General features: G+C 39.1%; 1 protein-coding gene across 1 annotated transcript; it reads right to left on the minus strand.

Annotated features, from left to right (window-relative positions):
- Positions 1-12534: 12534 nt before the first annotated feature.
- LOC102830289 (homeobox protein NANOG-like) lies at positions 12535-13362 on the minus strand. The gene is made up of 2 exons (XM_006872753.1): positions 12862-13362; positions 12535-12813 (listed from the first exon to the last, which is right to left on the minus strand). The coding sequence occupies exons 1-2, from the start codon at positions 13360-13362 to the stop codon at positions 12535-12537; spliced, it is 780 nt and encodes a 259-aa protein (XP_006872815.1).
- Between the last annotated feature and the right edge of the window lie 270 nt (positions 13363-13632).

A 13632-nucleotide genomic window follows, 5' to 3' on the forward strand; every position in this document is an offset into this window, starting at 1 on the left:
CCCAACAAGATGGATAGGCCAGGTGGCATCATTGATGGACTCGGGGGTGGCAGCGGTTGTGAGGTTGGCCCAGGATCGAGCATTGTTTCGTTCTGCTGTGCATGGGGTCACTATGAGTCAGTTCCGACTTGATGGCACCTGACAACAACAACAACAACAAAGTGGAAGGTCAGTGAAAAAGAGGAAGACCCCTAATAAGATGGATTGGCACAGTGGCATGAGCAATGGACTCAAATGATGTGAGGATGTTTACTTGTATTTTATTGACTATGCAAAGGCCTTTGACTGTGTAGATCATAACAAAGTATGGTTAACATTGAGAAGGATGAATATTCCAGGACCCTTCACTGTATTAATGAGGAAGCTATGTATAGACCCAGCGGTAGTCAATTGAAAAGAGCAAGAGACTATTACCTTGTTTAAATTCAAGAAAGATGTGTGCCAGGGTTGTATGCTTTCACCGTATTTATTCAGTCTGTATACTGAGCAAATAATCAGAGAAACTGGACTATATGAAAAAGAATGTGGCATCAGAACTGGAGGAAGGCTCATTAACAACCTGTGATATGTAGATGGTACAACCTTGCTTGCTGAAAGTGAAGAAGATCAAAGAATACAGCCTTAAGTATGGATTATAATTCAATGCAAAAAACAAAACAAAACAAAAAAATCCCGAAAATACCCAAAACAGAAGTCCTCACAACTGGACCAATAAACAGCATAATGTAAAATGAAGAAAGAATTAAAATTGTCAAGGATTTCATTTTAGTTGGACCCACAATCAATGCTCATGGAAGCAGCAGTTAAGAAATCAAAGGACATATTGCATTAAGCAAATCTTCTGCACAAAACCTCTTTAAAGTTTTAAAGATGTCACTTTGAGGACTAAGGTGTGGGTACTTGACCCAAGATATGGTAACTTCAATCACTTCATATGCTCCACAGGAGAAAGATGAGGCATTCTGCTCCTCTAAAGATTTACAGTCTTGGAAACGCTATACAAGGTTGCTATGAGTCAGAACTGACTCCATGGAACACAACAACAATGACATATGCATGTGAAAACTGGACAATGAATAAGGAAGACCAGAGAGTGGTTGAATTTGAATTCTGGTATTGGCTAAGAAAATTAACTGCTAGGAGAAGAAACAAACCTGTCTTGGTAGAAGTGCATCCAGAATGTTTCTTGGAAGCAAGGATGGCGAGACTTAGGGAATTTGGACTGTTATTAGGAGGGATCAATCCCTGGAAAAGGACTCCAGTTTTGGTAAATAGAGGATCATCAAAAATAGGAAGCTCCTCAGTGAGATGGATTGATACAGTGGTTGTAACACTGGGCTTAAACATCACAATGAATGTGAGGATGACACAGGACTGGGCAGTGTTTTTTGTTCTGCTGTACACACGGTTGCTATGAATTGGAGCCAATTTGATGGCTCTGATAGCGTAGTGGTTACGAATCAGGCTGTGAACTGCAAGGTCAGCAGTTCGAAACTACCAGCTGCTCCGCGGGAGAAAGATGAGGCTTTCTGCTCCCATAAAGATTGACAGCCTCGGAAATCCTGTTCAGGGTCGTTATGGGTCAGAACTGACTCGATGGCATTTAACAACAACAACAACAATAACAATACAAACTTAGTAACATTTCAAATGGGGAATCTAGAAGAAAAAGACTCACATCATCATTGTGGCTATGTGTTGAGTTGATTTCTACTCATAGCAACCCTAATTGCTTTTATAGTTTTGAGCATATATGCTATATTGTTATCATTATATATTGTGGTTTCAATGATTCTCAATAAGTCTATTCACAGCTATATAATTAATTATCTAGTTAGAGAATATCTCTAGATGTTATTCTATGGGAGTTATTGCACCAAGAATTATTCTGTATTTCAGATTCACCCATCAACTGTCTCCAGACATCTCCTGCAGATCCGTAAAAAAAAAAAAAAAAAAAAGTTTTTGGAAGTAGTTTGCCAGTCTAGTCTTCCTACTCTGTCTTAGTATGAAAACCAAAAAAAAAAAAAAAAAAACACCCATTGCTGTCTAGTTAATACTAACTCAACAACCCTATTGTTGTTGTTGTGAAGTGCCGTCAATTTGGTTCCGACCCATAGCGACACTGTATAGGGTTTCCAAGGAGCAGCTGGTGAGCTTGAACTGCCAACCTTGCAGTTCAAATGGCTTTGCAGTCTGGTGCATTAACCCACAGCACCACACCAGGACTCCAGAGTAACCTATGTTGTTGTCAGGTGCCATCGAGTTGGAACCGACTCATAGCGACCCCATGCACAGCAGAACGAAACAATGTCCAATCCTGGGCCAACCTCACTACCTCTGCCACACTTGAGTCCATCAATGATGCCACCTGGCCAATCCATCTCGTTAGAGGTCTTCCTCTTTTTCTCTGACCCTCCACCTTACCCAGCATGACATCCTTCTCCAATGAATGTTTCCTCCGGACAATATGTCCAAAGTATGAGAGATGAAGCTTACCCATTCTGGCCTCCAAGGAGCACTCTGGTTGTACTTCTTCCAAAACAGATCTATTGGTTCTTTTGGCAGTCCATGGCACTTTCAGTATTCTCCTCCAACACCACAACTCAAAGGCATCAATTCTTCTATGATCTTCCTTATTCACTGTCCAGCTCTCGCATCCATATGAGGCTATTGAAAGCACAATGGCCTGGGTCAGGCGCACCTTAGTCCTCAAGCTGACATCTCTGTTCTTCAATACTTTAAAAAGTTCCTGTGCAGCAGATTTGCCCAGTGCAATATGTCGTCTGATCTCTTGACTGCTGCTTCCGCGAGTGTTGATGGTTGATCCAAGAAGAACGAAGTCCTTGACAACTTCAATCTTTTCTCCATTGATAAGAATGTTGTTTATTGGTCTAGTGGTGAGGATTTTTGTTTTCGTGACATTGAGATGTAATCCATATCGAAGACTGTGCTCTTTGATCTATGTAACCTATAGGACAGAGTAAAACTGTCACATAGGATTTCCAAAACTGTATTTTTTATAGAAACAAACTGTTCACCTTTCTCCCACAGAGAGACTGGTGGGCTGGAACCACTGACGTTTTGGTTAGCAGATAAGCACTTAACCAGTGTGACACCAGGTCTCATTTTATGATCTGTAGGCAGCTCAAATTGAACACTATTGGAACAGAATGTTATGAAATGGAATTGTTAGTAATGCTATTAACTGAATATTACTAGATGGGATTATTGGTTTGTTATTTGGATGTGATTTCAGTACATTATTTTGTGTTTTCTTATATGTGAAGCATAATTTAAGATTACCTGTCTCATCTTTTCCTTAGACCTTTTCCACCTCTCATAAACCATATTTCAGGGAATGACAAAACTACCTACCAACCTACTTGCTCAAACCTGAAATGTGGATGGTATCATCTTACATTTCTCCCTATCCTTAGTCGCCTCATTCAATCTACAAGTCTCACAGTCTCTATCTTCTAATATCTCTCCATCTATTTTCCTTTTCTCTTTTCCAGTGTCTTCATTTAAATTCAAGACATTTTCCCTTTCTCACTTGTACTATTATCTTTTGGTGTCCTTTAAAACCATAGTTCTATGTATCTTTTCACTTTGGTTCAGTGATTTTTCTAAAATGCATAACTGATCATATTACTCTTTTGATTAAATTTCTTCAGGGGTTCCAGAAAGCTTTCAGAATAAAGTTAAACTCAGCCTTAGTGTACAAAGCCCTTGATGATTTGAATTCTAGTCATCTCTCAACATTCCTACATCTATCTCCACTCTTTGTAAGTATATAGTTTCCAGGTAGCCTGCCGTGTCAGATTTTTGTTTCTTTGTATACACTGTTCTCTCTACTATCTTCTACTCATTATTTGGAACTTAGGCTGCCTCCTTCAGAAAGCCTTCCCTGACACGCTGTTCTTAATTAAGTAGTCTTCCTGTCTTCCAGCATACGTCTCTCTGACAATATGAATCATGTGGCATACTTTGCTTCTCTGTCTCTGCTACTTTACTTTACCTTTCTTTCCTGATCTGACTTTTGTTCCCAGCATATAGCTAATTGTCTAGCACATAGGAACCCTTCAATTATTCTTTGCTGAATGTATAAATAAATGAAAGAATGAATGCAGATTCTTACAGGAAAAGCATGCAGTGTGAATGAGATCAGTGCCGGCTATTGGACATCTGAGTGAACTTTCTGTCTTCTTGGCAATTTCAATTAACACATGAAAATAAGATTCAGGTTTTCTTTTTTGTCTTAATTTCTTGAAGCTTATTGAATCCTCTGGCATGGTCTCTTAAGTCACTGATAAACTACTCAATAGGCTTCTTTTTTTGGGACTCAGACATTGTTCTGCTGCTATTCATAGAGATATTACTGTCTTCAAACATTTTGTTTTCAAAGCAAATCACTAGATCCTTCTTCTCAGTCTGCCCTAGTCTGAAACCTGTCTGCCATGGGTGATCTTGCTGGTATTTGAAATGTTGGTGGCATAGCTTCCATGCAAGCCACCACGGTACACCAAATTGATAAACAAGTGCAATATTCTATGGGCAAAAACTGAAGGACAGAGGAAAGAGTCTTTAGGCAAAAAAAATATTTTATACATAGGAAGCATTAGAAGAAGATGGAAGAAATACACAGTATTATACCAAAAACTTGGTCAGTGTTCAACCATTTCAGGAATATGATCAAGAATCAATAGTATAGAAGGAAGAAGTCCAATCTGTATTGAGGCATTGGTGAAAAACAAGTGTCCAGGTATTGGTGGCATAACCATCTGAGATGTTTAACCATAACTAATTGAGATGTTTCAACAAAGGACTTTGTGGTATTGGTAAAGAATATTGGGCATACCATGGATTGCAGAAAGAATGAACAAATCTGTCTTGGAAGAAATAGAGCTAGAATACTCCTCAGAAGGGAGCTTAATGAGACTTTGTCTTACATGCTTTGGACATGTTATTCGGACGGTCCAGTTCCTGGAGAAGGACACAATACTTGGTAGAGTGCCAGTGAAAGAGGAAGACCCTCAATGAGATGGACTGACACAGTGGCTACAACAATGGGCTATAAAATTGCAAGGACTGTGAGGATGGTACAGGGTCAGACCGTGTTTCATTCTGTTGTACTTAGGGGTCATGTCACTATGAGTCTGAACTGACTCAATAGCACCTACCAACAACAACTGAAACCCAAGTTTTGCTCCACTTCTTCCTATGCCTCTATTTTAGTTATTTATACATTTCTCCCATAATATCTTATGAAAGGGGAAATATTTCATAAAGGCAGTTTGAATCCTACTTTATTAATGAAATTAACCAATGGAAAATTCAGGAAAAAGATTACAGTAAAGTCTTATGTCTACTTCCTTTAACTTTGTTCTCTTGTAATATTACTGTTCTCAATAGTTGAAGGTTTGACTGGATCAAGTATTAGTATACTTTACTTGTGCATACTTTTCAAAGGTAGTCTTAAGTTCTTTAAAACATAGTACAGAGACAGATCAGAAGTTCAGGGAACACTCATGTTTATGACTTATTGTAAGGTAAAGGTTTCTATTTGTCAGTGATAAGACAGGCAGGCCAGGAGCAATGCCATTCATACATTTGGTCTGGGTCATGTCCAATTCACAGACACTCAGCCAATGGAAATGTGAGTTGCAATTGTTTGTGGCCTTGAACTGCCCCACCTCATATCCTTGAAAATCAATGTGGCTTTGTTCAGCAGGACTGCCTGTAAGGACCATAAATCAGAAGCTTCCATACTCAGCTTTTATTGTCAAGGTGATGGCAAAGAAAAATGATGGCAGTTATTCCATTTACACTGTTTAGCCTTTTTTCTTCCTCGTTGATGTTTCCTCTAATTTTCTTTCCTTTTCTTTTGTACCTGACTAATAGGAGCATGTGTCTTTTGAGGTTTGAGGTTTTTCTAGGGGAAAAACAAGATACAAAACAGCATGCCAGTCTTTGTTATAAGAATGATCTCAATAATTTTATTTGTTGAAGTGAATCCTGGCTAGACTGTATTTTAAATGAGTTATGAAAGTGATTACCCCAATGAAAGGTTTGTTTTTGATAACAGCAAGTCACCTTTTATGATACTCCTTCATGATTCTGTATTAGATCAAGGACATTATCCAAAACCTACTGCTGTTGAGTTGACTCAGACTTATTGGTTGGTTGGTTGTGTGCCATGGAGGTGGTTCCAACTCATAGCAACTCTATGGGTATAGGGTTTCCAAGAATGCAAATCTTTACGGAAGCAGAAATCCTCATCTTTCTCCCACAGAGCAGTTGGTAGATTTGAACAGCTGACCTTGTGGTTTGCAGCTCAACTCGTAACCCAGTATGCTAGCAGGGCTCTTAGAGACCTTATAAAACAGAGGAGAACCGCTCCACAAGATGTCTGAGGATGTAAATCTTTTCTGGAGCAGATAGCTTCATCGTTCTTCTGCAGAACTGCTGGGGAATTTGAATCTCTGACTTTGTGATTAGCAGACCAACACTCAACTCCTGAGCCACTAGGACAATATAGGTGATATATAAGACTGTGATTTGTTCAATTGACCCTTTACAGCGGGGCTGGGGAAACTTGTTTTCTGCCAAGAGCTGTTTGGATATTTATAATATCACTTAATATAAATTTATGTTGGTATGAAAAAAAGCTCCTAGATTATTGAATTGTGAGTCCCACCTACAGTTGCCTTGGCAGGACCTTACCAAATGATTTCATGGGCTTATATAGCCCATGGTCTGTCATTCCTCATCCCTGCGATAAAGGATAGACCTCAGACAGTTAATTTGCCATTGATGTGGCTTATGTACTCATGATGCCTTGATACTTTGATATACTGTAATTCATCCTGGCGTGGTGCTGTGGGTTGATGTGTTAGCCTCAAGGCCACTTTATACTGCAAGATCAGTGGTTCAAGCTCACCAGCCACACCTTGGAAACCCTATACAGGGTCGCAATGAGTTGATATTAACTCGACAACACTTTACAAAAACAATATTTGTTAGGGTACAAACAATTGTGAGTTATCCACTATTCTATAAATGATACTATATTCACAGTGATCTCTGTGATGATATTGTTGGTATCATTTACTTTCTTTAGTTGGTGAGAGAGTACTACTAGAGCCGTTTGTTCTGTTTCTGCTAATGATTTCCCAATACCAGTTTTCTTAGTAAAAAAAGTGATATTTTTAGATGGATACATGGCTGCTTGTAATAAAGACTACATTTCCCAACTGTTCTTGTAAACAAATATGGCCATTTGTGATGAAGATTTAATGGGTATGCTAATAGGAAGTGTCTCATGCTCTTCTTCCGTAGTTTCCTTTTCCTATTGGTTTGAATACAGATTTAATAAGTACACAGGTTACATTCAATCTGTATGCTGAGCAAATAATCTGAGAAACTGAATTCCATGGAGAGGAATGTGGCATCAGGATTGGAGGAAGGCTCATTAACAACCTGTGACATGCAGCTGACACAACTTTGCTTGCTGTAAGAGAAGAGGACTTGAAGCCCTTGTTGATGAAGATCAAAGGCCAGCCTTCAGTATAGAATAACCTCAGTTTAAAGACTATAACAATCATCCTAAATGCACCAATAAATAAATAATATCATTCACAACAAAGAAAAGATTGAAGTTTCCAAAGATTTCATCATACTTGGATCCACAATCAAGACTCATGGAAGCAGCAGTCAAGATATCAAATGACATATTGTATTGGGAAAACCTGCTGCACAAGACCTCTTTAAAGTGTTAAAGAGCAAAGATGTAGTTTTGAGGACTAAGGTGCTCTTGACCTCAGCTGTGGTATTTTCAGTTATCTTATATGCATATGAAAGTAGAACAATGAATAAAGAAGGCTTGAGAATAATTGATGCATATAAATTATGGTGTTGGTGAAGAATATTGAAAGTACATGGACTTCTAGAAGAACACATAAATCTATTTTGGAAGAAGTACAACCAGAATGCTCCTTAGAAGTGAGGGTGGGGATACTTTGTCTCTCATATTTTAAATACATTGTCAGAAGGAACCAGTCCCTGGAGAAGGCCATCTTGCTTGGTAAAGTGAAGGGTCAGTGAAAAAGAAAAAGACCCTCAAGAGATACATTGACACAGTGGCTACAAAAATGTGCTCAAACATATAAACAATGGTGATGATGGTACAGGATAGGACAATGTTTCATTCTGGTTTACATAGAGTTGCTATGAGTCAGAATTGTCTTAAAGGCACCTAACAATAACAACATTAGGTGGACTATGGTTTTGATGGCTAAAGCTCCAGCAGCTTTCTTGGACCATGAGCTACTATTGGGAAAGGAAACTACATAAAACAAAATAATCTGGGTGCCCGATTATAGGGTACTCTATATCAGCTCTCCTATTAAACTTAGTGAATATGGAAGCAAACTACCTTTCTATCTTGTTTGGGTTTCCACTATTTATACATGTTTTTCTGAACTAAATTACCCATGATGACAAGATTCACACAGAAGAAAGATGAATACTGATACTAATGATTCCATCATCTCTCAATTCCAGATCAAACTTTATGATTGTTGCTTTTGTTCTTGTTAGGTGCCGTTGAGTCTGTTCCGACTCATAGCGACCTTATGCACAACAGAACAAAACAATGCCTGGTCCTGAGCCAACTTCACTGTCATTGCTACACTAAAGGCCACTGCTGATGCTACTGTTACAATCCAATTTGTTGGGGGTCTTCTTCTTTTTTGCTGACCCTCCACTGGCTTCTAATGAGCATTCTGACTCTAACACAGATTTGTTTGTTCTTTTGGCAATTCATGGCACTTTTAAATATTCTCTAACACCATAAACTCAAATGAATAAATTCTAGGGTCTTCTTTACTCATTTTCAAACTTTCACATACATATGAGGTTATTGAAAATATCATGGCTTGGGTCAGGTGCACCTTAGTCTTCAAACTGACATCTTTGCTCTTCAACAATTTAAAAAGGTCTTATGCAGCAGTATGTGCCTATTGCAATACGTTGCTTGATTTCTTCACTGCTTTTATGAGCTTTAATGGTTGATCTGAGCAAAATGAAATCCTTGACAACTTCAATTTTTTTTCTCCATTTATCTCGATGTTATTAATTGGTACAGTGGTTAAAATTTTTGTTTTCTTTACATTAAGGTGCAATCCGTACCGAAGGCTGTGGTCTTTGATTTTCATCAGTAAGTATTTTAAGTCCTCTTCACTCTCAGCAAGCAAGGTTATATGCATGTCCCAGGTTGTTAATAAGTCTTCTTGAATTCTTCTTTATAGAATCTAGCTTCTCGAGTTATTTGCACAGCATACAGATTAAATAAGCTTTGTTCAAAAATACAACTCTGCCACACACTACTGCTATTTTTAAGCCATTCTGTGTTCCCTTACTCTGATCAAATGACTGCCTCTTGGTCTGTGTACAGGTTCCTCATGAACACAATTAAGTGTTTCATGAAATTCATTTTATGTGATGTTGTCCATAGCTTGTCATTATTCACATAATCTTTGCATAATCAAACATCTTTCTGATATTATCTGCTTTCAACCAAAGATCCATCTTATGTCTGTAATGATATCCCTTGTTCCATATCTTCATCTAAATCTATTGAAGTTCTTTATCAATGTACTGCTGCAGCCACTTTAGAATTATCAATAGAAAAATGACCAATAGCAGTCCACTTCAGGTCACTAATACCTAAGATATTGATGTTTATGTATTTCATTTCATCTTTAACAACTTCTAATTTTCCCAGATTCTTACTTCGTACATTCCATGTTCCTATTTTCAAGGTTGTTTACAGCTGTTTCTCTTCATTTTGAGTTGTGCCCCATCAGCAAATGAAGGTCCTGCAGATTTTCTCCCACAGGCTTTACTCTATTCGTGTCATCATGGTCAACTCTACTTTGAGGAGGCAGCTCTTCCCCAGTCGCATTTTGAGTGTCTTCCAACCTGAGGGACTCATTTTCTGGCACTATATCTGACAGTGTTTCTCTGCTATTCATAACGTTTTCAGTGACTAAATGTTCAGAAGTCGTTCATTACTCTTTCTTCCTAGTCTGTCTTCGTCTGGAAGCTCATCTGAAACCTGTCCTCCATGGATGACCCTGCTGGTATTTAAAATACTGGTGGCATAGCTTTCAGAATCACAGCAACTCACAAGCCACCACAGTACGACCAATTGACAGATGAGTGGTGGGAAAAATGTTTACGTGTGGTTTCTTGACTACACAAAGGTTTACAGGCTATGGAAAACATTGCAAAGTAAGAGTATTCTGGAACATCTAATTGTGCTCATGAGGAATCTGTACCTGGACTAAGAAGTAGTTGTTAAAACAGAACATTGGGACATTGAATGGTTTAAAATTAAGAAAAGTGTGCGACAGGGTTGTATTCTTTTGCCATACTTATTCAACCTGTATGCTGATTAAATAATCCGAAAAGCTGGGTTCTATGAAGAAAAATGTCATCAGATTCATTAACAACCAGTGATAAACAGATGATACAACCTTGCTTTCTGAAAGTAAAGAAGAGGACTTAAAATACTTACTGATGAAGATCAAAGACCACAGACTTCAATATGGGTTGTACCTCAAGGTGAAGAAAACAAAAATCCTCACCACTGGACCAATAAACAACATTCTTATCATTGGAGAAAAGATTGAAGTTGTCAAGGACTTCATTTTTCTTGGATCAACCATCAACACTCATGGAAGCAGCAATCAAGAAATCAAACAATATATTGCATTAGACACATCTGTTGCACAAGACCTTTTTAAAGTGTTGAAGAGAAAAGATGTCAGCTTGAGAACTGAGGTAAGCCTAACCCAAGCCATGTTATTTTCAATAACCTCATATGCATGAGAAAGCTAGATAGTAAATAAGGAAGATCTTAGAAGAATTGATTAATTTGAATTATGGTGTTGGAGGAGAATATTGAACATACCATAGGCTGCCAAAAGAACCAACAGGTCTGTGTTGGAAGAAGTGCAGCCAGAGTGCTCCTTGGAGGCCAGGATGGCCAAACTTCATCTCTCATACTTCAGACATGTTGTCAGGAGGGACCAGTCACTAGAGAACGATATCATGTTTGTAAGGTGGAGGGTCAGAGAAAAAAGGGAAGACCTCCAGCTAGATGGGTTGGTAAAGTGGCAGCATCAATGGGCTTAAGTGTGGCAACAATTGTGAGGTTGGTCCAGGACCAGGCAGTGTTTCATTCTGTTGTGCATAGGGTCGCTATGAGTCGGTACTGACCCAATGGCATCTAACAACAACAACAACAACATTTTAGGTAGCCAAAGTCTAAGTTGCCCATTCCTATCTATTCTGTATTCAAAATACATTCTTGATTGAATTTTTTTGTTGTTGTTGTTCATTTCTAAGGAGCTCTGGTAGCGTAGTGGTTACGAATCAGGCTGCGAACCTTAAGGCCAGCAGTTCGAAACTACCAGCCACTTCGCAGTAGAAGGATGAGGTATTCTGGTCCCGTAAAGACTTATAGCCTCGGAAACCCTGTACAGGGTCGCTATGGGTCGGAACCGACTCGACGGCACTTAACAACAACAACAATGGAAAATTCATTGTGTTTATCAAGTTGTGTTAAATTGTCTGTTTTGCTTTGTACACCTGCCTCAACTTTTCCTTATCATTAATTCTATTGTTATTTAACGCTTTTACACAATTTCTGGACACCTCATTGCATTTTTTTGTTTTAATGATAAAATGAGTATTTTATTTATTTAAGCTAATATTTATAAATCAGCCAGCCATACTGGTACTATTTCTTACCAAAATTCAATAAAATACAAAAGAAACATCTTTCTACAAATATTCAAATAATGAACAAGTCAGGGTCTACAGTTAAACAGAGGAGATGGCCGGATAAAATCAATGAAGTGCCTTTATAAACCTGATCCTTCACTATAAATTGTCTATTAAGCATCTTTCCAAGTACTATAAAATACAAACAGTCTTTCATAATGTATCTTTGTACTTTGAGTTTCTATGAAAACCTGGGTCAGTGTTCCTCTTCTAAATCTACACAATGGGAGTCCTGGCATGGCACTGTGGGTTAATGCACTGGTGGACTGCAAGGTCAGTTTGAACCACAGTCAGTGGTTCAAGCTCACCAGCTGCTCCTCAGAAACCCCACACACAGGGTCGCTATGAGTCCTGGAACCCACTGCACTCAACAAAATCTACACAATAAAAACCAGGATATCAAGGCAGTGATATATCGTTCTGAAGTAAGAAGTCCTACAGTAAAGGAGCTCTGATAGTGTAGTGGTTATGAATTGGGCTGCGAACCTTAAGGTCAGCAGTTTGAAACTACCAGCCGCTTCATGGGAGAAAGATGAGGCTTTCTACTCCTGTCAAGATTTACAGCCTTAGAAATCCTGTACAGGGTCCCTATGAGTCAGAATCAACTCGATGGCACTTAACAACAATAAAGGAAGTAATGCAACCACTGCCCAGAGATTGACATGGAATTCTATGCCCTTGTCACACCTCTTCAAGTTGTATGTTCATGGAGTCATTTAGGAATAAATCTATGGTTTGTGAGGCCTCCAAATCACTGGCAGAATTTTGCTGGAACTGGGGCAGCAGGAATTCCTCCCCACAGATCTGAGACTGGTTGTTCCAGGCCTGATTGTTCCAGGATTGGTTATTCCAAGCTTGGGTGCACCAAGCCTGGCTGTTGTTCCAGGTCTGGTTGCTCCAGGTTTGGCTGCTCCAGGTCTGGTTGCTCCACATTGGAAGGTTTCCAGAAGGCAGGCATCCCTGGTGATAGGAAGCACAGAGGTCCAGGTATTCAGCAGGCATGGAGACCTTCTGAGCCACACCATTGCTACTATTTGGCCATTTGGTGTGGTTTTTTTTGCCACCTCTTGCATTTCTTCTTTGGTTTTGGAACCAGGTCTTAACTTGTTTGTAGCAAAGATTCAGGACTTCAGAAAGTTCTTGCATCTGCTGGAGGCTGAGGTATTTCTGTTTCTGAAATCTGTCTTTGAGTATGCACAGCTGCATCTGAGAGAACACAGTTCTGACCTTTTGTTTCTTGCCCAGGCCTTTCCCTTCCTTCATTGTGCTTTTCTCTATAGAAGTGGGCAGTTTTACCTTGGGACTGGTAGAAGAATCAGGACTATCCTGAAGAAGCAGATCTATGGAAGCAGGAAGAGGAGATACGGTATCTGAGTAGAGTGCCTCCACAGATGACATTTGCAAGGATATATCATTTTCTTCAGCTTCCAAAATTGTAGATAATGGTGAAGAGTCTCTAGAATCACAAGCCTCAGGTAGGCTTTGAGAAATTAGATCTGCCACACTCATGTTGCTGAGTAGAAGGGAGGGAGAGAGAGAAAAAAAAAAGACCTAGACTGAGTAAATCAAAGTCAAGTTGAAAGGTGTTTTGAGTGTGTAATCTGAAAGTCCTCAAATATAAAAAGCATTAAAAGACTGAGGTGAACGGCAACCTAAGACAGAGCCATTGCCATGCTGCAATGAGTTTCGATGACGGGTAAAACTGAGGAATTTGCACTGACCGCCTAAGACAGGCAGCATCCCTTAAACAAACAATAAATAAGGGGGAATCTGATGCAG

The sequence above is a fragment of the Chrysochloris asiatica genome, unplaced genomic scaffold (genome assembly GCF_000296735.1).
Source record: "Chrysochloris asiatica unplaced genomic scaffold, ChrAsi1.0 scaffold00212, whole genome shotgun sequence".
Taxonomy (NCBI): Eukaryota; Metazoa; Chordata; class Mammalia; order Afrosoricida; family Chrysochloridae; genus Chrysochloris; species Chrysochloris asiatica.

Excerpts from the sequence above, each read along its gene's own strand:
- LOC102830289 (XM_006872753.1), bottom strand. The coding sequence starts at position 13,362 with ATGAGTGTGGCAGATCTAATTTCTCAAAGCCTACCTGAGGCTTGTGAT. Across the intron at positions 12,814-12,861 it reads GCAATGGTGTGGCTCAGAAG|GGATGCCTGCCTTCTGGAAA; the intron begins GTCTCCATGCCT and ends TCCTATCACCAG.